The 24,429-nt window shown below is 39.2% G+C and overlaps 5 protein-coding genes and 3 pseudogenes across 8 annotated transcripts; 7 read left to right on the top strand and 1 right to left on the bottom strand.

The window, feature by feature from the left end:
• Window positions 1-242: 242 nt before the first annotated feature.
• Window positions 243-2,855, top strand: LOC103335485 (protein LATERAL BRANCHING OXIDOREDUCTASE 1-like). The gene is made up of 3 exons (XM_089055562.1): window positions 243-871; window positions 1,950-2,277; window positions 2,443-2,855. The coding sequence occupies exons 1-3, from the start codon at window positions 399-401 to the stop codon at window positions 2,701-2,703; spliced, it is 1,062 nt and encodes a 353-aa protein (XP_088911688.1). The 5' UTR covers window positions 243-398; the 3' UTR covers window positions 2,704-2,855.
• A 5,421-nt stretch (window positions 2,856-8,276) lies between these two features.
• Window positions 8,277-10,251, top strand: LOC103335469 (protein LATERAL BRANCHING OXIDOREDUCTASE 1-like; annotated as a pseudogene).
• A 48-nt stretch (window positions 10,252-10,299) lies between these two features.
• LOC148916264 (flavonol synthase/flavanone 3-hydroxylase-like) lies at window positions 10,300-10,715 on the top strand. The gene has a single exon (XM_089054708.1). The coding sequence runs from the start codon at window positions 10,342-10,344 to the stop codon at window positions 10,558-10,560; it is 219 nt and encodes a 72-aa protein (XP_088910834.1). The 5' UTR covers window positions 10,300-10,341; the 3' UTR covers window positions 10,561-10,715.
• Window positions 10,716-13,491: 2,776 nt separating this feature from the next.
• On the top strand, window positions 13,492-14,438 carry LOC148916263 (protein LATERAL BRANCHING OXIDOREDUCTASE 1-like; annotated as a pseudogene). The gene is made up of 2 exons (XR_016128329.1): window positions 13,492-14,051; window positions 14,297-14,438. The product of XR_016128329.1 is annotated as a protein LATERAL BRANCHING OXIDOREDUCTASE 1-like (transcript).
• Window positions 14,297-15,302, top strand: LOC103335470 (protein LATERAL BRANCHING OXIDOREDUCTASE 1-like). The gene is made up of 2 exons (XM_089055559.1): window positions 14,297-14,624; window positions 14,841-15,302. Exons 1-2 carry the CDS (start codon window positions 14,349-14,351, stop codon window positions 15,099-15,101), a joined length of 537 nt encoding a protein of 178 aa, XP_088911685.1. The 5' UTR covers window positions 14,297-14,348; the 3' UTR covers window positions 15,102-15,302.
• A 226-nt stretch (window positions 15,303-15,528) lies between these two features.
• LOC103335471 (protein LATERAL BRANCHING OXIDOREDUCTASE 1) lies at window positions 15,529-17,429 on the top strand. Its single transcript, XM_008238479.2, has 3 exons — window positions 15,529-16,173; window positions 16,455-16,782; window positions 16,956-17,429. Exons 1-3 carry the CDS (start codon window positions 15,701-15,703, stop codon window positions 17,217-17,219), a joined length of 1,065 nt encoding a protein of 354 aa, XP_008236701.1. The 5' UTR covers window positions 15,529-15,700; the 3' UTR covers window positions 17,220-17,429.
• Window positions 17,430-18,094: 665 nt separating this feature from the next.
• Window positions 18,095-20,827, bottom strand: LOC103335475 (mediator of RNA polymerase II transcription subunit 11). 2 transcript variants are annotated; one of them, XM_089054875.1, is made up of 4 exons: window positions 20,685-20,827; window positions 19,436-19,506; window positions 19,237-19,353; window positions 18,095-18,654 (listed from the first exon to the last, which is right to left on the bottom strand). In XM_089054875.1, exons 2-4 carry the CDS (start codon window positions 19,496-19,498, stop codon window positions 18,478-18,480), a joined length of 357 nt encoding a protein of 118 aa, XP_088911001.1. In that variant the 5' UTR covers window positions 19,499-19,506; window positions 20,685-20,827; the 3' UTR covers window positions 18,095-18,477. The 2 variants fall into 2 exon arrangements, with proteins under 2 accessions (XP_088911001.1, XP_008236706.1); XM_008238484.3 differs by lacking the exon at window positions 20,685-20,827 and adding an exon at window positions 20,033-20,309.
• On the top strand, window positions 20,332-22,052 carry LOC103335474 (methyl jasmonate esterase 1-like; annotated as a pseudogene). The gene is made up of 3 exons (XR_016128048.1): window positions 20,332-21,047; window positions 21,374-21,505; window positions 21,587-22,052. The product of XR_016128048.1 is annotated as a methyl jasmonate esterase 1-like (transcript).
• The last annotated feature ends 2,377 nt before the right edge of the window (window positions 22,053-24,429 follow it).

The raw sequence follows: 24,429 nt of genomic DNA, 5'->3' as shown, positions 1-24,429 counted from the left end.
GCCTAATATTCTTCTTGCTGCAATTGAACCTGAACTTTTCTAGCATCCCCCCACCCATCAATGATTAATTTGAAAAAGGGAAGAAAAAAAAAAAAAATTGGATGAGGAGGTATCAATTTGATTATGATGTGACATTGTCTGCTCTGGCTTTTCCTTCTTTTTCTTTATTATGTAGTGTCAAGTCAGACTTTGGTTCCACATATGTGGCTCTACGTCTGCAATGGCATCGAATCAAATCAAAAGATGACCGAGCAAGCACAAATATCACAGCCTTCCAAACCTGTCCACACATCCAAGATAAAAGTTGAACCGCTCACATTATAAAACCTACCAATCAATAGCTTTGTTGCTTTAACTGCCTCTTCTTGCAAAGCAAATCATTTAACTAGAGTCCAGACATGGGAGAAATTGATCCAGCTTTCATACAAGACCCTGATCACAGGCCTAAACTCTTCATCATCGAAGCCGAAGGCATACCCTTGATTGACCTGTCTCCAATAAACTCCCCAGACTCCATTACTGATCCCAAAGCCATTGAAGGTGTTGTTAGAGAAATAGGCAGTGCATGCAAGGGCTGGGGGTTCTTCCAAGTGATCAATCATGGGGTTCAATTAGATAAGCTCCGAAATATTGAGACTGCTGCTAGGAAGTTCTTTGCTCTGCCCTTGGAGGAGAAGAGGAAGATTAGAAGGGATGAAAAAAGCGTATTGGGTTACTATGACTGTGAGCGTACCAAGAATGTCAGAGACTGGAAGGAGGTGTTTGATTTAACAGTGGAGGAGCCTACGTTAGTCCCGGCATCGCCTGACCCCGAGGACAAGGAAGAGACAGAGTGGCATAACCGATGGCCGGAGTATCCTCCAGAATGCAGGTAACTGAATGATCACTAATATGTAAAAGAAATCTAGATCACCTCACCTGTGATCGAAGGATCAGTTAAACTTTAGATCCTGTGAGTTATAATGTGAATCAATCAAAAAACACTAGCTCTCACTTGGTAACTTAAATGATTGTGCTGTAAGGACCTCATTGAAGGAAGGTTCCATCCCAAAATCAATTGGCAATGAGGTGAGTAGCTCAACTCATTATAAGCCCTTGCTAGGTTTCTCAACTTTCAAATATGGACTTTTACTTCACACTCTCACACACCCTGCACGTGTGGTGAATTTCAAGCCTAGCACGTTGTGGGAGCGATTTTCGTCCCACGAGAATATTCTTCTTAGATTTTGTCTTCCTCTCGCTTCTCTTTCTCCCTACAAAAATCCAATTAGAGGACCACAGGGTATTGGCCAGGCCTCCGATGCCTAAGTTAGTTCAGTGTTTGTAGAAAAACAATAGCTAACAAAAGGGTCAGAAATATATGTATGATGTGAGCAGGTGGCTGGAGCCGTATGTGGTGGCCAGAGCCTTGTGTGCGTGTGAGAGAGAGAGAAAGAGTGGCGGCTAGGGTTTGTGAGATGGAATTTCTGTAGAATAATTCCACATATGGAAATGAATTATTCTTCCCCAATTTGGAGAGATTGACATAATTAGGGATTTGATTTAAATCAAATCCCTAATTAAGGTAAGCATCGAATAATTGCCAATCGAATCAAATAACTCCCAATTAGGCCAAATAATCCCCAAATGGAAGGAAATATTTGACCTAGGGTTTTGCTAAAATTCGGTTCCCACACACGTGGACAACACATATTAGGTGACGTGAAACACGTGTGGCGTTAGCTTTCACACGCGCTAACCCGCTCTGATACCATAAAGGAAGTTGAGGTTCCACCCCAAAATCAATTGGCAAGGGGGAGTAGCTGAACTCCTTATAAGCCCTAAGCCCTTGCTGGTTTCTCATCTTTCCAATGTGGACTTTTTACCTGCACATTCTCACACTCATGCATAATGAGCTGAACTTGTATTTGGAACTTGATTTATATGATATAATAGACTGCCCTGACCAGGGAGGCCTGTGAAGAATATGCGCAAGAAATTGAAAAGCTAGCTCTGAAGTTGATGGGACTTGTTGCCTTGAGCCTTGGCTTGCCAGAAAACAGGTTCAGCAGATACTTCAAAGACCAAACAACTTCTATCACACTCAATTACTATCCACCTTGTCCTTCCCCTCAGTTAGCTCTTGGTGTTGGTCCCCACAAGGATGGCGGTGCGTTAACCGTGCTAGCTCAAGATGAAGTTGGAGGATTGGAAGTGAAGAGAAAAACAGATGGAGAGTGGATCCGGGTTAAACCCACCCCAAATGCCTATGTCATCAATGTTGGTGACAGTCTTCAGGTTCTCCGCTCTTCAGATTTCATATTAACTTCTTTTGCTCAAAACACTTTGAAATTTGTTATCAGTACAATGACTTGTCGAATTAGAGTCACTACTCATTGCTACAGCTAGCTAAATATATTGTTTTTGGCCACTTTCAAATAACAAATAGATATGTCTATACAGGTTTGGAGCAATGATATCTATCATAGTGTAGAACACAGGGCAATGGTGAACTCAGAGAAGAAAAGGTTTTCTATTGCTTACTCTCTCAAACCATCACACTACACCCTAATCAAGCCCTTGGAGGAGCTAATAAGTGAACAAAACCCTGCCAAGTATAGGCCATACAACTGGGGAAAGTTTATGACACACAGAAAACTCACCAATTTCAAGAAACTCAATGTGGAGAACATCCAAATTCATCATTTCAGGTTATCAGAATAAGTGGGTAAGGAGGAGTTTTATTTATGTTATTTCAGCTTCCTGATCCTGTGCATACCATGTTGTATATCAATTCAGAAAATAATGGCACGCTGTGTATAGAATTGACCTGTAAGGAACTCTTTTGAAACAAGGCCTGGTTAATTTGTCAACAAGATCAGTAATATAATTATCTACAAACATGTTCGGCTTCGAAAACTAAGAACATATTCCGGAGAATCATTTTACCACTTGCACCAACAATTAGTCATTACTGTTCTCCCAAAAACTTGAAAATTGGAGTAGTTTAGAATATCGCCTTGTAAATAAAAAATATTTAGTCTGTATTTTCATGACCTGAATTAGTGGAGTCCAAGCCCGAAATTTTAGAACTCATGACCAAAAATTAAGCTTACACTCTAAAAGATCAGTGGCACCTAAGGGAAAAAAGAAACAAATGCCTTAGAGTAAAACAATCATGTAAGCAAATTATCATGTTTCTCAAAAAACAAAATGTAAGGCACCCAAATCAATCATTAAATGTTGCAGCAGAAGAATCAAATTACAAACAGATATAGACAAACAGTGCAAAACAGCACAAGACTTCTTGGTTAAGTGCTAAATTCTGCAGTATTGTTATTCTTGGAAAAAAAAAAAAAAAAAAAGTACCATGGTGTGGCTTAGCTAGTTAGCTTCCAAATCAAAATCACTGCTCCAGCCATGGGAGAGTTTTATCCTGCCATATATCCTGAGCACAGGGTATCAGAAATGTCAAGAAACTTATTGCAGAAAACATCCAAATTGGTCATTTCAGGATATAAGCATCCCTGAGCTTAATCAGTCTTGAGTTTCTTGAAATTACTGAGCTTCTTGAAATTATGTGTTTCAAGAAGCTCAGTAATTTCAAGAAAACTCAAAACTGAATAAGTGGATTGATTGGAAGGAGATTTACTGAGAAGTAACTAGTAAGAAACTTCTGAAACATGTTGTGGTTAATGGTGATTGTATCAGATGAGAAATATAATGATATACAAACACATTTTTTGCTTCAAAAACTAAGAGCATATTCTTTTATTAGTATCCTATACAATAATTAGTCATTATACATAAAACTAAAGTGTTCCTACTGGTTAATTTTTATAACAAACAATTTTTGCATTTTGAAGTATGCCTTCATCTGAAAAAAGGAGTGTTCAATGAATGTCCCAACAACAATAAAAATATTTGTACTAATTACTAATCACATCTCTCACAAGGATAAGACGTACGTGCGATCCATATAGGTAAGAATAGCCTGTGATGAACAATATATTAGTGAATGGGATACAAATAGCATTACTCAAGTAACAAAAGACATTGGTTAGTCCTAATTCTAAATGGTCAAATGATTGCATTACAGAATGGAAGAAAAATTTAAGTGATGCTACATGTGGGAACCAATTAAATCAAAACCCTAGGTCAAATAATTCCTTCTATTTGGGGATTATTTGACCTAATTGGGAATTACTCAACCTAATTGGGAGTTACTCAATTTAATTGGGGGTTACCCAATTAAATTGATAATTACCTAATTAAATTGAGATTTGACTTGATTCCTACCACAATTAGGGATTTGACTTACCCTAATAAATCAAATCCCTAATTAATCAAATCAATGCCAAATTGGGGAGGAATAATTCCTTATCAACTACGGAATTATTCCTCTGAAACCCTAGCCTCCGAGACCATTATAAAAAGATGGCCACACACAAGGGTTAAGGTACGTCTAAATTCCTACTGAAACTCTGCAGAAATTATTTCTCACAAACCCTAGCCATCATATTCTTTCTCTCTTTGACACAAGACTCCGGCCACCACACACGGCTCCGGCCACCCGGTTTTCCTTGAAATACCCTACCTAACTTAGGTATCGGAGGGCCTTAGGCCAACACCCCCTGGGTGTGGTCCTTTTACCCCGATTTGTTTTGTAGGGAGAAAGAGAAGTGGAGAAGACGAAGGAATCTTAGACGAATATTCTAGTGGGACGAAATTTGCTCCCACAAATTGGTGCTTTCATTGAGAGCACGAGATATATTCAAAGCGTGCTCCAAATCCATCTTTCACACATTTTTTCAAATAACCATGGTTGATACGAGACGTACGAAGAGTAATGCCACCACAACGGGCCCATCTCATGGTTTCGTGGTGGAAACCTCAATGCAACCGCACAAAATCGTGGCTGCCAACTCCTTGCAGCCGTCTCCTAGTGCTTTGCTGCCGCCTTCACCGCTGGAATTGCAAAACAGCCGCCACATGACCCTCGCCAACGCCAATTACTAGAGCTGCTCGCCTCGCTATTCTACCGTCGAGCACAGCAGCAGCCACACCACTCAACTACCGAATTTGCTGCGCAGCCCCATGGCTACTCCGACGTCGTCCCAGTCTTGAAGCATATCTATTCTCTCCCTCCTCTGCAATCACATTTGACATATGCACCTGTGTACGCGTCTAATGGAGCCCTAGCCCATATGTCGTTAGGCCCCATGCACAACACTCTACTTGACCCGTGCAGTCAGGTGGACCTTAACTCACAGTCGATCAATTCACACGAAGGTCGATGATCAAAACAACCTGATTGGCAGCTACTCAGGCAGTTCAACTTGAATCAAGGCCCTAACCTTGGACCCCAGAACGAGGAGAGGAGGGCACACGAGCATCTTTGGCGAGCAGTTCGAGAGGTCCCAAGCTAGTCGATAGGCAAACTGGCAGGGAGAGAGCGAGATCGTGCAGGCGAGACGCAGTGTGAGCCGTACTTTAAGCCGTTCGAGGTTAGGTCCAAGGACCAATGTGCTCGAGAGGCTAGGCCCACAATCCAATGTCCATGATCGCTTGGGCCCACAAAGAGCTCGAGTTCGTGAGCGGTAGCATGACGAGCACAACGATCGACCCCCACCAGCCCGCTCGAGGGCCAACATGCGGTGACAAATCAGAGGGATATTCCCAAACTCAACCTTCTCACCGCCCCATGGGGGCAGCCAAGGGGATCAACCATTGGGAGTGAAGAAGAAGTTAGCGATCACGCTCGAGGAACCGAAGACGTAGACCTAAGCGACCCTCCTTGCAAGCAGAGGATGACGACCGACGCCCACCAGCCCGCTCGAGGGCAAACACGCTACGACAAGCTGTAGAGGAATCCTCACAACTCAATCTCCTAATCGCCCCACAGGCAGGGCACCCAAGGGAATCGAACCTTGGGAACCGAGGAAGAACTTAGCCGTTGCGCTCGAGGCACCGAAGATGTCGGCCTGAGACTCTAACCCTGCGAGCAGAGGATGTCGAGAAGCTAGTAAATGACCAACTCCGAGGTCTCCGACTTAAAGGAAGCACGGAGGAATCCCTGTGCAAGGAAATTGATCGAGTTGATTGTTCGCCCTTTACCGATGAAGTGGAACGAGCTCCGCTGCCGAAGCGGTTTATAACTTCATCCATCACTCCATTCAAGGGGGACTCTAACCCTGTGAGCCATTTGAGACACTTCAAGAGCGCCATGATCCTATATAAGGTAGACGACTCCATGATGTGTAAAATATTCGCGATGACTCTGCGAGGAGCATCTCAAGATTGGTTCCACACTTTACCGTCCGTGTTGATATGCAATTTCAAGGAGTTCGCCCTCATTTTCACAAAGGAGTACACCTCTTACAAGACGGTCAGAAAGCATGCAGACCACTTGTTCAACCTGCACAAGAAGCCAGACGAATTTCTTCGAGACTACCTCAGACGGTTTAAGGCTGAGAAGGCTAACATCATAAGATGCAACGACCAAGTTGCATCCTTAGTTTTCAAGAAGGGCTTGTCAACCGAGCACGAGCTATACCGGGAGCTGGCCATAACTCCAAGCCAAACCTTGGCGAAGTGTTCGCGACGGCAGAGCGCTACGCACTTTGGGATGATGATCGTATCACGCAAAGAAAGCCAGCAAGCAAGTTGATCACCCGACGAAGCAGGCAAGCCAAAAGACCAATAAGTTCGAGCATAAAGCCCGGGACAAGAGCAGATCGCGGCCCCAAGAGGGAAGCTCAGAAACAGGGACCTTCACCGAGTTCGCTATCCCGATCCACCAGATCCTAGCACAAGTGAAGGACAAGCCGTGGGTGAGAAGTCCACCACCCATGAAGGGAGACCCCTTTAAGAGGGATACCGTAGCATCTGCGCATTCCACAGGAGCACGGTCATTAGACCAACAACTGTAACGCGCTGGAAAAGGCACCTGGAGGAGCTGGTTAGAGAAGGCCATTGCACAAAATTCGTCGCGAAGAAGGCCATCCAGCAGATCGAGGATTGGGATGCAGCTGCCAAGGAACCTCCCAAAAAGGTCATTTGAATCAACATCATTCTAGCTGACTCCCAAGAGTCTGAGCTAACCACCAAGGAGCGCAAGAGAATGATCGTGCAGGTGACTTATGTCTCTCAAGTCACAACGGGAGTACCAGTCATTGTGGATACACCTACTATCGGCTTCTAGAAGAAAGACTTGATCGAGCTTGACCTGCCACGTAATGACGCCCTAGTCATCAGCATCCAAATTGAACAAGCTATGATCGAGCGAGTTCATGTAAATGAGGGCAGCGCAACAAACATCCTGCAACTATCTGTTATCCAATAGATGGGATTGGAGCCCAAGATTAGCAAACTTGCCAGATCACTCACTGGCTTCAATGGGGCCACGTCAATCACTGTTGGAACGATCGACCTTGACGTCCACTCACCCCCAGTGGTCTGCTCGCAAACATTCATGGTCATCGATGAGCTCAACCTTTACAACGGAATTTTAGGCCAGCCGTGGATCAACAAGATCGAGGCCATCACATTTGTCCTACACAGAAGATCCGCTACCCTATCATTGGGGGTGGGATCGGGCAGATCAACAGTGACCAAGCCATGGCAAGGAGTGGAGAAGACGTAGGAATCTTAGACGAATATTCTAGTGGGACGAAATTTGCTCCCACACTACATGTACCACATTTTTTTATTGTATTGTAGCGCTAATAAAGACAGATCCAATTATCGCCTCTATTAGAGACGTGATTTACACATAGTATTGGACAAATTTTGAGGTGATTTGGTATTCCTGTTGAAATTAATGCACATTTGTACTTAAAAAATAAAGAAAATTCTAGAAAATCCAAGAACCTACAAACTAGTTGAAGTCACAAGCTAGTGGCTGAAAAGAAATGATTATGGTAGCGGAGGAACTCTCTAGTGGCTGGAATAAAAGGCTAAAGGCAGTGGAACAAAGCCTGTGGGATAAGGCTACAAAGAAAGTCGGCAACAATGCCTATAAGTAGGGATGCAATGCAATATAACAAGGTGGAGCTATCAAGAGTCTCCCAATCCGAACTAAGCTATGTTGTAGAGCCAATAAGCTCACCAAACTAAGTAAAGGGACAAATAGCCTAGAGTCTAAATCGAGAAGATAGGTAGCCAATAGCTACACCACTAGGAGGCTAATTAGCCTACACAAAGCTATGTACTATTCTCCTCCAAATTAATAAAAAAAACACTTTGTTTCAACTATTGTTCTATATTTTCTAACCCCCTTCACCTATAAACCAACAATGGTGTCAGAGCACATCACAACTCTCAAACTTCCAACAATTCCAAATGTGGGGAAACAGACAAAAGGCTTTGTAATTAGCCAAAGAAAAAGGCACAAGAGGCTTTGCATATTCTCCTACAGATGAGCAATAATATCCAACACCACATTATTTTTCAAAAATTAAGAGCATATTCAAGGGAACCCTTGGTGCTCTATCCTTTACAATTATTATTCATTACATGTAAAACTAAAAGTGTGCTTAGAAAAGCTTTGAGGATAGAAATCTCACAAACCCAAATCCCACGTACACCCAAATCACTCTCACTCACCCAACAAAACACAAGAGAAAACAAAGTCTGAAGTTCTCTTGTATGGTAAGTCACAAACAAAAGAGAATTGTCTTGTCTTGGTGGTGCTGTAGCACCCCTTTGCCTTTCCTTTTTCTCCTTCAAATGTTGCGACTGCAAAGTCCCCCAAAAAAGAATGTAAACAAGCATTTTAGATATCCACCTAGTAATATTATTCTCAAGTTGATTTTTGTTCCAAATATGATGCTTTACATCTACAATGGCATCATTGCAAAGAATAAGATAACTGAGCAAGCACTTAACATCCTTAATTCCAAAGCAAAACCTGTCCACATCCAAAATAAAAGTTTAACCTCCCACATTATAAAAGCTACCATGCACTCTAGCTTATTGCCTCAAACTGGCTCTTCTTGTGAAACAAATCATTTCTTAAGTCGAGATTACCAGCCATACGAGAAGTTGATTTAGCTTTCATCCAAGACCCTGATCACAGGCCTAAAATCTCCATCACCGAAGCTGAAGGCATACCCTTGATTGAGCTTTCACCAATAATAAGTACCCCAAACTCCATTTCTGATCCTATAGCCATTGAAGAGGTTGTAAGAGAAATAGGCAATGCATGTAGGGACTGGGGCTTCTTCCAAGTGAACAACTATGGGGTATCATTGGATAAACTCCTAAAGATTGAGGCTGTAGCTAGAAAGTTCTTTGCTCTGCCTTTGGAGGAGAAGAGGAAGATTATGAGGGATGAAAAAAATATATTGGGTTACTATGACAGTGAGCGTACCAAGAATTTCAGAGACTGGAAGGAGCTGTTTGATTTCACAGTGAAGGAGCCTACATTTGTCCCGTCTTCACCTGATCCTGAAGACAAGGAAGTGATAGAATGGTATAACCAATGGCCTGCGTATCTTCCAGAATTAAGGTAACTCAATGATCACTAAGGGTAGTAGTATCCATGTCTTCATTTTCGCTAATGACAATTATATAAGGATAATCTGGTCCAGGAAATCCAAATAACTTGTAATTCATAATGAGAAGCTTAGGAGCCAATCAAAGGGCCAATTGCACTTTGCATCCCTATAACTCCTAAGTCGCATGTGAATTATAATGTGTATGTCAAGCAAAGAGCTCTCAGTTGGAAACTCAATTGCTTGTGATGCAAGGACCCAATGCATTAATTACTTAAAGGGTTAAACACAAATTTGTAACCTGACATATGTTCTAATATCTAGATTGCATGCCTTGTCCAGGGTGGTGTGCAAAGAATATGGTCGAGAAGTGGAGCAGCTAGCTCTGAAGTTGATGGGGCTTATTGCCCTGAGTCTAGGGTTGCCAGAAGACAGGTTCACCAGCTACTTCAAAGAACAAACCAGTTTTATCAGACTCAACCACTACCCACCTTGCCCTTCCCCTGAGCTTACTCTTGGTGTTGGCTGCCACAAGGATGGCGGTGCTTTAACTGTGCTGGCTCAAGATGATGTTGGCAGATTGGAAGTGAAGTGAAAAATAGATGGAGAGTGGATTTGGGTTAAACCCACCCCAAATGCCTATGTCATCAATGTTGGTGATAGTATCCAGGTTCCACTCTTCAAGCTTGATATTAACTTGTTAATGTGCTCAAAACACTTTGAAATTTGTTATCAGCACAAAAGTATTGTCAAATTAGTTTATGCAGCTTTGTAAATTTTTTTTATGTTCACTTTCACATAATAAATTGATATGTCTACACAGGTTTGGAGCAATGAAAGATATCATAGTGTGGAACACAGGGCAATGGTGAATTCAGAGAAGGAAGGGCTTTCTATGCCTTTTTTACTCAACCCAGCACACTACACCATAATCAAGCCCTTGGAGGAGCTGACCAATGAAGAAAACCCTGCCAAGTACAAGCCCTACAGCTGGGGCAAATTTTTTGCTCACAGGCAGCTCAGTAATTACAAGAAACTCAATGTTGAAAACATCCAAATTCATCATTTCAGGGTATCAGAATAAGTGGGGTTATAAAGGAATATTACTACTGAGTGATAATAATGTTGTTTCTGCTTCCTGTTCAACAAATGCTGGATATCAATCCAGAAAATAAAGCCATGTTGTATAGGTTTCACAGAAGTAACTTGTAAGGGACTTCCGAAACATGGCACGGTTAATGTGTCAATAAGATCAGTAGTAATGATTTCCAAATATGTATATGTTAGATTTTCTATATAAGTGTTCATGATCTTTCACACAATCTGAAATATATAAAAGACATACTTGGTGTCATCTTCCTTGAGTACACGATCTCAGAACTCGTTTAATTGCAGCAACAACAACACTAGTAAAAGACACGAACGGCTCAAGACTTCTACTCTCTCTCATAAAATATTTCAGCTCTCTCTTTATGATGAGATTAGAGTTAGAGAAGGTGTCTGATGAGGGCAGGGTTTTAAGCTTATATAGTGCTAGGTCAAGTTTTCTGTACTCATCACCAAGGGCAGACTTGACTAACATTAAAAGCCCATCAGCAACGGTCCACGCAAAACGAAATAAATAGGACCCTTTTAATTGGCTTCAAAACTTTCCTTATTTCACAAGGTTTTGGGCCTCAAGGTATAACCTAATTTAAACTCTTATCAAACGTTATATAACTTAGTATCTAGTGCACCGATCTAAATAGGAATATAACATTCTCCCACTAGATCAAGCACTAGAGCACTAAGCTTCTGTATTGCAAAAGTTTGATACTCATTTTTGGCCATGAGTTTAAAACAGTTAAGTCCTTCCCTTCAGGCTATAGTGAAAAGTGATTAGACAAAATGAACTATAGACAAACACTACTCTCCTTTATGAAAATAGGTCATCTACAATCACATAATGCAATCTCAAAACATATGAAGCACCTACAAATGCTAACCTTAACATTGATTGATTCGTAATGTGAATCTTTATGCTTTTTAGTACATATAACCCTTTATTACTTAGCAAGAGTCAAACCGCAATGTTATAAAAACACTGGTATCTCAAAGAGACCACAAACTCACATGCATAAACAAAATGTATATAAACTTAAACATCTAAATAGTCAAAATGGTAGAAATTTTTTAATAATCAAAACTATCAACCAAATTAACATGCTTAAATGCAAATCCCTCAATCAAGAAAACAACAAATTAGACATACTAGAAAACTATGAGAATGGGAAACAAGACTCGCACTAGATTGCAGCATCAAAGCTAGGAAATAATCTCATGCTCTCAACATATCTCATAAAAGCTTCTGAAGGCAGAAACTTTGTAAACGGATCCGCAATCATCTCTTGAGTTCTGATATGATCAAACTTGACTAGTTTGTCTACTACCTTCTCCCTCACTATTAAATACTTTTTGTCAATGCACTGAAGTTCACACAACATCTTGTTGTTCATGCAATGAAAAACAGTCGTAGTAGTGTTGTCATTGTATATCTGCACTGGTCTTGAAATCGAGTCTACCACCTTAATGTATTTGATAAAATTCCTTAGCCATACTGTATGAGAAGTGGCTTCATAGCAAGTTATATACTATGAAAACATAGTTGAACTCGAAACACCAAAGTGTTTAGCACTCTTCCAATAGCTGCTCATGCCATCTTAAAAAGAAAACCTAAAGTAGAGATGTAATCATCCTCTGCTTTTCCAAGATTTGCATAAGCATAACCAACAAGCTCTAAATTCTATGTGCGTCTGTAAATCAACATGTTCTCTGTAGGTACCTTAGAATCTTCTTTCTAGTTATCCAATGTTGCATTCTCGGATTTGACTGAAATCTCCCCATCTTGCTAATGCACAAGGCTAGGTCTGGCCTTGTATATACTTGTGCATACATATAATGCTCCCAAGTAGATAAGCATACGGCTTGTTTCTCATCTCAGCTTCTTCTTCTTTATTCTTGGGGCAATGCTCTTTCTTCAAATCTCCTTTAGCTAACGGAACTTTCTGTCTATAACACATACTCATGTCAAAATGCTTGAGTATCCTTTCAATGTATGTTTTCTGTGACAAGCCTAGCACACCTCGAGCTCAGTCTCTCTTAATTTCAATGCCTAACACAAAAACAGCTTCTCCCAAATGAGAGCAGGGTCTTAAGCTTATATAGGGCTAGTTCAAGTCGTCTCTACTCATCACCAGGGTCCGACTTGACTAACACTTAAAGCCCATCAAGCAACGGTTCACGCAAAAGAAAAGAAATAGGACCCCTTGAATTGGTTTCAAAACTTTCCTTATTTCACAAGGTTTTGGGCCTCAAGGTATAACCTAATTTAAACTCTTATCAAACTTTATATAATTTAGTATCTAGTGCACCAATCTAAATAGAAATATTAGAGTATCTTGCTTCAAAGACTAAGAACAAATTCCCGAGAACCCTTTTAGCGTTATTCATCACAAAACTAAGTTAAGTTAATGGACAATAGTAAGACCGTTGTTTACGATATATATTTAAATAAAGAAATAAAATTTATGTCCTTCCCACTGCAAATGAAAAACAAAAGTATTTTGGATTCCAGCACCCGTGGAGGAACATCTAGAAAACCAGTTTCAGCTCAGAGAAAAAAGAAAGACAAATGCATTTTTCTCAAATCAGTCATTACATATTGATTTGTCCAGAAAGAATCAATTTAAGTTGATACATATGCCAACAGTAAAAAACAGCACAAGATCTCTTCGTTAAGTCAAAAAATCTGCAACATATTTTCTCAGTACACTTCTGCAATAAAGATAGTAACTCTGAGATAAAATAAATAAAAAGAGAGAGTGAACCTTGTTGGACTCTATGAAGGGAAGTATATTAGGGTCAAGGTCAATATTTGTACCAATTATTTTGATCCACGTCTGCAATGGCATAATCTTCCACCTAACAATTGACCAAAACCCGTACAGGTTCAAGATAAGGCTTCCATTATAACTCTTCTATTAGCTCTTCTTGCAAAAAGTTCAAATTAAAACCACAGAGTGGCTTATACCTTCCAAATCAAAAATCACCAGCCATGGGAGAGGTTGATCCAGCTTTCATTCAAGACCCTGAGCACAGGCCAAAGCTCTCCATCATTGAAGCTGAAGGCATACCATTGATTGATCTTTCTCCTATAAATAGTATCCCTACCCCGGATTCCATTTCTGAGCTTAAAGCCATTGAAGGGCTTGTTAGAGAAATAGGCAGTGCTTGCAAGGACTGGGGTTTCTTCCAAGTGATCAACCATGGAGTCGCGTTGGATAAGCGCGAAAAGATTGAGACAAGCTGCTAGGAAGTTCTTTGCTCAGCCCTTGGAGGAGAAGAGGAAGATCAGGAGGGATGAAAAAATTGTGGTGGGCTACTATGACACTGAGCACACCAAGAATGTTAGAGACTGGAAGGAGGTGTTTGATTTCGTAGTGGAGGAGCCTACATTAGTCCAGCCTCCCCTGATCCTGAGGACAAAGAAGAGACAGAGTGGATAAACCAATGGCCTGAGAATCCTCCTGAACTAAGGTACCTCAATCTAAGAAATTGCTGAGCAACCAACCAAAGGGTCAATTACATTTTTTATGTTCCTGTAATTCCAAAATCACCTTTGAATTATAATGTGTATCAAGTAAAGAACTGCTAGCTTTCTCACTTGGAAACTTAACTGTTTGTGCTGTAAGAACCCTATGAATTGAAGTGTTAAACATGAACTTTGGAACCTGATTTATATATGAATATGATCTAATAGCAATACTGCATGCCTTGACCAGACCGGCGTGTGAAGAGTATGCTCGAGAAGTAGAAAAGCTAGCTCTGAAGTTGATGGGACTTATAGCCTTGAGTCTAGGCTTGCCAGAAGACAGGTTCAACAGCTACTTCAAAGACCAAACAAGTTTTATCAGACTCAACCACTATCCACCTTGCCCTTCCCCTCGGTTAGCTCTTGGTGTTGGGCGCCACAAGGATGGCGGTGCATTAACCGTGCTCGCTCAAGATGATGTTGGAGGATTGGAAGTGAAGAGAAAAACAGACGGGGAGTGGATTCGGGTGAAACCTACCCCAAATGCCTATATCATCAATGTTGGTGATGTTATTCAGGTTAAGTACTTGTGTTCAGATTACTTTTGAAAGTTGTTACTGGCCGAGCTTGCTTTCCACTTCTAACAGCATAAGAACCTAAAAGGACACACACACACACCAATCTAGATCTAGAACAAAATCAGTTGTCCAATTAGAATTACTTTACAGGATATGTTAATTAGTCAATTTCACGCTATATATTGTTGTGCACATAACAAAGAGATGTTTATACAGGTTTGGAGCAATGAGAAATATGAGAGTGTGGAACATCGGGTGATGGTGAACTCAGAGAAGGAAAGGTTTTCCATTCCCTTCTTCCTTAGCCCAGCACACTACACACAAGTCAAGCCCTTGGAGGAGCTGACCGATGAACGAAACCCTGCCAAGTATAAGCCCTACAGCTGGGGCAAGTTTATCACACACAGAAAGCTCAGTAATTTCAAGAAACTCAATACTGAAAACATCCAGATTTATCATTTCAAGGTATCGGAATAAGTTTGGATTACAAGGAGTTTTGCTGAGTGCTACTATTGTTATTTTAGCTCCCTGTGCATACCGTGCTGTATATCGATTCAGAAAATAATGCATTGTTGTATAGAGAAGTGACCTGTGTGTAACTTCTGAAACATTGTGTGGTTAATGTGTCACTAAGATCAGTAATATAATTATCTACAAACATTTATTTTGCTTCAACAAGGAGAACGCTTTGGGTATTGATTAATTTGTGACATCGGCTGTTTTGACCTGCTAACAATCTATCTCAATCCCATCCCACATTTTAAAATTTTTTAAATTGCAGTACAATTTAGAAAGAGCTACCGCTTAATTAATCCATTTATGGACAGTTCCTCTTCTGACGTGGGACAATTGTATTTGATCCACCATTCCTAACAGTAAGCACAAACCGTCACAACCTTCCAAATCAAAACCTTGCAGCACCTACTATTCTCAAACTACTAATTAACAATAACCCATCCAGATAAAACTTCAACCACTCACATTAAAGAACCTACCATTCTTCTATTAGCTTTGTTGCAAAAACAAATAACAAAATACCATTGAGCAGCTTAGCTTCCAAATCAAATTCACCATCCATGGGAGAGGTTGATCCAGCTTTCATCCAACACCCTGAGCACAGGCCCAAACTCTCCGTCCCCAAAGCTGAAGGCATACCATTGATTGACCTGTCTCCCCTAAACTCCTCAGACAACATTTCTGACCCTAAAGCCATTGGAGGGGTAGTTAGAGAAATAGGCAATGCATGCAAAGAGTGGGGGTTCTTCCAAGTGATCAACCATGGGGTGCTATTGGATAAGCGCAAAAAGATCGAGGATGCTGCTAGGAAATTTTTTGCTCAGCCTTTGGAGGAGAAGAGGAAGATCACGAGGGATGAAAAAAGTTTGTTCGGTTACTATGACACTGAGCACACCAAGAATGTAAGAGACTGGAAGGAGGTGTTTGATTTCGCAGTGGAGGATCCAATGTTAATGCCAGCTTCCCTTGATCCTGAGGACAAGGAAGAGACAAAGTGGACTAACCAGTGGCCTGAGTATCCCCAAGAACTAAGGTAACTCAATGATCACTAAGAAGAACATGCTTATCTTAGGTAATCATTTGATTATACAAAGATGAAAACAAAAAACAGAGAAGCAATAAAATGGTTAAGGAAATCTAGAACACCTGTGATTCATAATGAAAATGCTAAGGAGGGAATCAAAGAACACTAGCTCTCAATTGAAAAGATAACTGTTTGTGCTGTAAGGACCCTTTGCATTAAAGGGTTAAATACAAATTTGGAACTTGATCGCTTATATGATCTAATAACTAGACACTGCATGCTTTGAGCAGGGTGGCGAGTGAAGAGTATACTGAAGAAGTAGAAAAGCTAGCTCTAAAGTTGATGGGACTTATAGCCTTGAGCCTAGGCGTGCCAGCAGACAGGTTCAACAGCTACTTCAAAGATCAAACAAGTTTTATCAGACTCAACTACTATCCACCTTGCCCTTCCCCTCAGTTAGCTCTCGGTGTTGGGCGCCACAAGGATAGCGGTGCTTTAACTGTGCTTGCTCAGGATGAGGTCGGAGGATTGGAAGTGAAGAGGAAGAGAGATGGAGAGTGGATTCAGGTTAAACCTACCCCAAATGCCTATATCATCAATGTTGGTGACATTATTCAGGTTCCACTCTTCAAACTTCATACTAAGTACTCGTGTGCAGATTTTTTTTCAAAAACTTGTTAGAACCAAGGTACCAGTTACTACTATAGGGTAGCAATTTAACACTCCCATTTTGCGCAATTGCGTTTAGCTCCTCTACTTATTTTTATACTTTCATTCTCCATTTTATGCAGGTTTGGAGCAATGACAGATATGAGAGTGTGGAACACAGGGTGTTAGTGAATTCAGAGAGGGGAAGGTTTTCCATTCCCTACTTTGTCAACCCAGCACACTATACCCTAGTCAAGCCCTTGGAGGAGCTGACCCATGAACAAGAAGACCCTGCAAAATATAAGCCTTACAGCTGGGGCAAGTTTTTGAGTCACAGAAAGCTCAGTAATTTCAAGAAACACAATGCTGAAAACATCCAGCTCTATCATTTCAGGGTTTCGGAATAAGTTATGACCCCCCAAAAGAGAAAGACGTGTGCTATCCTTTACAATAATTAGTCTATGTACACAAAAATAATTGTGGGCTAACATGGATTTCTTACAAATTTTTACCTAGTCGAAGGCAAACTTGAACGATGCTACATGTACCATATTTACTTACCGCATTGTATCCCAGATTTCTAATAAAGTGTGGATCCACTCACAAACTCTATTAAATATGTGGCTTACAAGCTACAACATAGTACTGGACAAACTTTGCAGGTGATTTGGTAACATCACAGAGATTCCAAATGTTGGGAAACATACAAAAGGCTTTGTACATATAGTCTTTGTACATATGGTCCCACTGGTTGGCTAGTGATGACTCAGACCCAGCATTAGCAGTTATAGTATGTAGTGACCCTCCCACCAAGCCTAAAGCATCAACAAAAGCCAAAACCAGAAAGCTACTTTCTTGGCTTTGAGATTTTTTCTTTTACAGGACAAAAGGTGGAAACTTTTACAAGTGCTCTCTACCTTGTCTTTTGAGTTCGCCATATCTGAGAGTTTTTTTTCACTTGGGGGTTGTTTACTCACCAATCTCAATTGAGTGCTGGTTTAGTTCTAAATAAGCTTATTTTCATCCAATCAAAGGATATCAAGTACAACCATATTGCTGCTCTGGCAAACCTCAAGTTTGCAAACCATAAGAGGAAAATAATAGAGTACAAAAACAAGCCAACTAGTGAGAAAATCTAACACTAAATTGTTAGGAAACACAATATTTATTGATATATGAAAAATGGTACAAAAATAAGTACACGAGTGACTTTGTTGCTCAATGTAATATAAATTGTGGTCATTCATAAACAGAGTCCCAAAGGCAAGTAATAGGACATATATTATCAATACTTAGTTTTCATTATAGAACTGGAAAGTTTCAGGTAACATTATCAAGAATGCTATTAATAATAACCGACACATATAGCCCAAGTTAAGTATATACAATCCAAAAAACGTTCTTAGAACATGTGCATCTACTAAGAATGAACCTTAAAAGCTAGATAATGGGAATCTAGAACAACATCTGCCCATTTTTGTTTCAAAATCCCAGTTTCTCTCTCTCTCCTTCCCACAATCTGGTAAAATGAACATAGGATCGTATGACAGAAGCAGAGTGATAACTCCTTTTCCAGATTCTAAAAACTATATGCTTGCAAAAGCATTATATTCCAAAAAGGTGGAATGCTGATGAGAATGGACTTAACTTGTCTACCATGGATCTTCAAACTGCATTATGATATTCATCCATTGTTTCTTTCATTGCATCCAACTGTGACATGACATATTCCAGTTTCTTGCAACAGATTTCATTAGCTACTCTTGAACTGTAATCACACTTCTCAAACGGACGGTAATCACATGCACTTTTAATTTCATCCCGCAGTGCCACTTGAATATCCTGATTCACAAAAGAAACAAATATTCCAAAATAAGAACTTAGAGTAAGAATAAATTCATTACCAAAAAGAATAATCCATCCAATTAACCAACCTTCTCACTGAGACCAAAACATTTTGCACCAGAAAATATTTCCATACCAAAATAAAATTAGACAAATTTTTTTTATACTTAAATGAAATTGCCAAATATACTCTAGGTACTATGGTCCTTGGTTAAATTTACATTATTGATCCAAAATTCAATATAGCATCCAAACCACTGAATCAAATATACTCCTAATTCAATTCTAGACTATTAAAAGCACAACTTTCTTGAACCCCAAAACCCTCGTCCCAAAATGTTCCCCTGATAACATTATAAATGTCAAATCTGCAATCTACTTCCAGGCAGAGTTCAATTTTTGGGTCCCGTTAGCAAATCTCAAATTCCATGACAGCCCCACGATTACAGAAATTTTATTTTTTTCGGTTACAGATTACAGAAATTTTCAGCTATATAAAAACACATATATGTATGGATGCACAAACACATGATATACCTAGCTACAACCTTGATTAGCAGAATAAAACAAAAGACAGACCTTGATCAATTGCATGAATTCGCGGCAATGGTTGTTGATAAACTCCTTTCTGGGACCACTAGGGTTTGCAAGCTCGTCCATGACACCTCCAGCTAGCTCCAAAACCTTAACGATTCTCTGCGCAATCAAGCAAAAAAATTCTTATTATAGATATAGTTGGTTCCTAAAGGCAATTACATTTCAGTATTTCATTGCTTACTTTCTCCACATTTTGAAGCCTCTGCAACGAGGTGTTCTGGGTCTGCGAGTCCATGGGGTTCATCTACGTTTCTGTTTAAGAGAAAGTTCATAAGTACCACAGTATTGCAGAACCAACACCCTGTGCCATAAATTTGGGAAGGAGAGAACAAATTCCCAGGAGCTGGGATGCTTTTCTAACTTAAAGCATAGAACTACAACTACCCATATGCTTTGATGAAATGTCTTTCGCACAATCCAAACATTTAATAGATTTGTTCTGACTATGCAATCACCAACAAACGGGAAAAACCCAAAAAAATCAGGAACAATCAAAGCAAAAGCATACAAATCAACAAAAACCAGAGCCAAAAATATAAATCAAGCACATCAAACTCCCAGTAATCACAAAATAAACCAAAACATCAAGAAAAAAACAAACAAAGAAAGCACATATATAAATCAATAATACTTGTTGGAGATTGGAGATTATTTTCTTTAACGAGTGTGAAGATTTAACTTAACAAAAACGAAAAGCAAATTCAACCCTAGAAATTAAAGAGAAAAGGAAAGAATAAGAAATTGAAAACTACAAAAAACAAACCCTAGACTAAATTACCTGGGCTGTGTAAGAACTGCACCAACCAACAAGACCACTGAATGAAGAACGAGGGGAGAGAACCAACAGAAGCCTCAGTGGAAGAAGAAGCGTAGAGAAGGAAATTCACGCGTGAAATGTGAAAGGGGTATCCAGTGGAAATTGTAAAAAGCCATGAGGGTAGTTTGGGTAGTTAGAAGACTCTAACTCAGATGACTTTCTCAGCCCAAATAAAGAGACCACGTAATTAGATCCAATGTTGTTTTTTTTTTTTGGTGTCCAAGGTTTTTTCATACATTTGAAAATTTGCTCTAACGATTGTCAAAGCATTTGGAATCAGCAACCTTGATAGTAAGAAACCAAAATGCTTGTTTATTGAAGAACTAACCTCTAAGTCTTTAGAAATCCAATTTTAAATTGAAGTCAAAATTCAATGAAAGGAAAAAAAAAATGGTCAAACAAGCAAAGCCAGAACGCCTATCAGTACTTTTGAATCCAATAAATAATATGAAGACATATACAAACAACGAATATATATTTCCCAATCAAATTGGGGTGACCAGACCAGAAACATAAACACATGGATGAAAGAAAGAAAATTTTGATCAAATCAATCTCTACTTTGCTGATCATTCTTCTCTGTGCAGCAAATATAAAATCAGAGCCTACAAACCCTAGCAAGAAGCACTTTGTACTGGTTCATGGTTCCTGCTTTGGTGCTTGGTCATGGTACAAGCTTGTGACCTTAATGAAGTCATCTGGTCACAATGTCACTGCCATAGACCTAGCTGCTTCTGGGGTTGACCCTCAGCAGGCAAAAGATCTGCAATCAATTTCTGACTACTTCAAGCCCTTGACGGATTTCATGGCAGCTCTTGATCCTCCAGATGATAAGGTCATCCTTGTTGGTCACAGTCTTGGTGGGTTGGTCATTTCTTATGCCATGGAAAGATTTCCAGATAAGATATCTCTAGCTGTTTTCGTCACTGCCTTAATGCCTGGCCCTACCCTCAACATCTCCACTCTTAATCAAGAGGTACGTATTACTTTCATTAACTTACGTCGTTGAAAAATGCTTTGAGATAACTAAAAGTGTTTTTTCTTTTATTAACTTGCAGAAATGAACAAAAGTACTTTATAAGAAATCACATAATCATTTTAAGCGCTTCGTAGAGAAACACTCATAAGACGCATGTGTAATTCACATAATGTACTTCCAGTATTTTTCTTTTATATGCACATAATTTTAATATATATATATATATATATCTTTGAATTATTATGGGAAGTTCCTTGTCCTTTTATGCTGATTATATCTTTTTTTCTTTGATTTTTTTATCTCTTCTAATTGGAATTATAAAGTCGTTCAAAAGACAAGGATCTCTATTAGACAGCAAATACACATATGTCCAAGGCCCAAACAATCCTCCAATCACTCTCATATTCGGCCCATTGTTCTTGGCAACAAATGTGTACCAACTCAGCCCAACTGAGGTAAGTGAAATCTAACCGTCGGATCATCATCAACCAACAAAATCCGACCGTCCATATTAAACGGATCATAATTTGGTGCAGGATGTAGCACTAGGCACCATGTTATTGAGACCTCAACGCCTTGTTTAGTGAAGAGGACCTGTCCAAAGAACTCAAGCTAACCCATGAGAAATATGGGTCGGTCAATCGGGTTTACATCTTATCCGGCGGAGATTTGTTGATGATGAAGGATCTCCAACGGTGGATGATTAAGAGGAACAGGCCAAACAGTGTGGTGGAAATCACAGGATCTGATCACATGGTCATGATTTCTAAGCCATTAGAGCTGTGGGTGCATATCCAAAGAATTTCTGAAAAATATACCTAATTGTTAAGTTATTTTGTAAAAATAAAAGCCATGGAAATTGGATTTCCTATTAGGCTAATATGCATCATGTATTGTTGTCTTCTAGATATCCAATCAGACACTACAGCATCATTTGTCTGGAATCAATAATGTAGATACATCCAGGATATTTAATTTCAGAAATAAAATAATTTAGCATCATTTGCCTTGGAGTTTAGTGGATGTGTGACCTTTTTGTAGTGAGCTTCAACATTTGTTACAAATTATGCTCTGGACTTCACATATGAGTACATTCACACCTGCCCTATGCATCTACCTTATATAAGAAAAATATATTAGAGAACTTCAATTAAGAAATATCTAAAATATGCTTATTTGATAAACACGTTTGTAGAACGCACTTTACAAATGATCCAAATTATCCATTTTTTAAGTATTTCTTCGAAGAAAATTTCTGTAAAAAATTACTCGAATCGAAAACCATATAACATGCAACTCAATTCAATAGTAGTCATTTTAGTGTTTTCTAAAAACACCGTGTTCATCTATTTTGTTGATCGCATCTAGATGTTTTAATGATTTTCAATTTGTCTAACTTTTTGGAAAGATAATTTATAAATAATAGACGGTTTGAATTGCATAATTAAAATTCACAGTGAACTTTACAAGTTATCCCTCAATAACACGATAAGATATTTTTGATTTGATAAAGATCCTCCCCTTAAACAATTCCAATTATAGTACACATGGTTGGCGGGTTTTAAAATATTCAATGAAATCAAATTAGGGACAACAACTAAAAAGTAGCTGAAATATCCCAAACCCTAATTAGCTTTTCAGAACAGAAGCACAAACGATCTATTTTTGTGCTTTATAAAGTTTGCCACATATTACAAACTCTTGTCTTATAAACAAAGGTAAGCATCATTGCCATTAATAAACAACAAAAACACTTGAGTGTTTTTTTTTTCTCTCAAAAAGCACAAATATAGAACAATGCCTTATGAGCTGTTTTCTATTAGCAAAAATGCAACAGATCATGAACTTAATCAGGATGATTAGAACGGATGTGCTCCCAAATTCACGAGCATATATACGGGTAGATTTTTCTCACAAATGAATAAAGCTACAAATCTCTACTGGAAAAAAGGAAATTAAGCTCTTAAAAAAGTGCAATTAATTTGTACCAACCTGAAGCTTTACATGAGAGATATGAAAATGATGAATATAACTTAAGGAAGAAAACCAACAAAATGAACTGGAACACTGCTATAAGCTGAATAGCTGGTGAATGGAGACATGTTGTGCTGAAGGGCTATCTCCACTGCTTGAGCTACAACGAGGACGAACTCCAGGGCCAGTTTCAGCAGCTCTATACACATTTCCAGCCTCTGGATCACCATGGCTAGCTGTCGCTTGAGCTTGAAGATTATTTTTGTGTCTTTTTCTTCTTCCTCCTCTATATTCTCCCCTTATCCCTCTTCCTTATCCATATTCATTGACAAGTCCCTTGCATTTATATACTACAAAATTAACATGAACAGCAAAACGCGTAGATCAATTAATGGATAATATCTTGTTTACTGAGGATTCGGATTTGGGATATCTTCAGAATATTAAAAAAGAAAAAGAAAAAAGTGCCACTAAACTTAATATTGAATTCCGAATAGCTTAATATGTAATTTTCAAGGAATTATACGTGTTCGGAGTTTATTTACAGCATTAGATGCTAAGAAAGTTCTCAGAAAATTTTGTTAGGAGTGAAAACAGAAAAATATATAGTAGTTTGAAGTTGGTACACTTACCTTAATACCTTAATATGGCTTTTGGAGGATGCCAAGGGACACGAGCATCTCTCTCTCTCTCTCTCTCTCTCTCTCTCTCTGTGAATGTATATAATCCAGTGAAACCACAAGAAGTATTCTTATTAAGCCAAGCCGAATGTCATTCTTATCCGTTAAGATTCTGTAAATGTCAAATATGATAATGATGTGGGTCCAAGACGTCTACAAGAGGATGAAGATGAAAGCATCTAACAATAGGCAAATACGGCATCTTCAAAGCCAATAATGCGAGACTATATGTGGTAAGGTTAGGTGGTAGTAGCACAATGTAACTAACAAAACGTTAGTGCTATTACAGCACTAGCCCCCTTTTATACCATTAAGAGCAGTGATAGCCGTTGATGTATGTGCCAACTCATCTTCATCAGTGGGTTGGAGTCATCCACATGTCGAGAGAGTACCATGCATTGATATTGTCCATACCCTGTCGACGTTTCATGCTTTTTAAGAGTTACTGTTGTTGATAGCATTATCCTTAATATATAAAGGGAATTCTTTAAGATTTGAAGGACACAATGTGGGGTTCACTACGAAGTGTGCATTAGCAATTTGAACGGTTTATTTTTTAAGTCATTATTTAAAGATTATTTTTACAAAAAAAAAAACACAAATTGAAAATTACTCACGAAATAGACGAACACGGTATTTCAAAAAAATAACACCAAAATGACAACTAATTTAATTGATTGATTAAATAGTTATGAATTCGAGTGTTTCTAGAGATGATCTTTCAG

The sequence above is a fragment of the Prunus mume genome, linkage group LG6 (assembly GCF_029339155.1).
Source record: "Prunus mume cultivar Tortuosa linkage group LG6, ASM2933915v1, whole genome shotgun sequence".
Classification (NCBI taxonomy): Eukaryota; Viridiplantae; Streptophyta; class Magnoliopsida; order Rosales; family Rosaceae; genus Prunus; species Prunus mume.
This window is presented reverse-complemented; position numbering and strand designations above follow the sequence as displayed.

Coding starts and splice junctions, on each gene's coding strand:
- LOC103335471 (XM_008238479.2), top strand. CDS start 15,701: ATGGGAGAGGTTGATCCAGCTTTCATCCAACACCCTGAGCACAGGCCC. Junction 16,174..16,454: donor GAGTATCCCCAAGAACTAAG/GTAACTCAATGA, acceptor TGCTTTGAGCAG/GGTGGCGAGTGAAGAGTATA. Junction 16,783..16,955: donor ATGTTGGTGACATTATTCAG/GTTCCACTCTTC, acceptor CATTTTATGCAG/GTTTGGAGCAATGACAGATA.
- LOC103335475 (XM_089054875.1), bottom strand. CDS start 19,498: ATGAACCCCATGGACTCGCAGACCCAGAACACCTCGTTGCAGAGGCTT. Junction 19,354..19,435: donor GGCTTCAAAATGTGGAGAAA/GTAAGCAATGAA, acceptor TTGATTGCGCAG/AGAATCGTTAAGGTTTTGGA. Junction 18,655..19,236: donor AATTCATGCAATTGATCAAG/GTCTGTCTTTTG, acceptor TTTGTGAATCAG/GATATTCAAGTGGCACTGCG.
- LOC103335485 (XM_089055562.1), top strand. CDS start 399: ATGGGAGAAATTGATCCAGCTTTCATACAAGACCCTGATCACAGGCCT. Junction 872..1,949: donor GAGTATCCTCCAGAATGCAG/GTAACTGAATGA, acceptor TGCCCTGACCAG/GGAGGCCTGTGAAGAATATG. Junction 2,278..2,442: donor ATGTTGGTGACAGTCTTCAG/GTTCTCCGCTCT, acceptor ATGTCTATACAG/GTTTGGAGCAATGATATCTA.
- LOC148916264 (XM_089054708.1), top strand. CDS start 10,342: ATGGTGAATTCAGAGAAGGAAGGGCTTTCTATGCCTTTTTTACTCAAC.
- LOC103335470 (XM_089055559.1), top strand. CDS start 14,349: ATGGGACTTATAGCCTTGAGTCTAGGCTTGCCAGAAGACAGGTTCAAC. Junction 14,625..14,840: donor ATGTTGGTGATGTTATTCAG/GTTAAGTACTTG, acceptor ATGTTTATACAG/GTTTGGAGCAATGAGAAATA.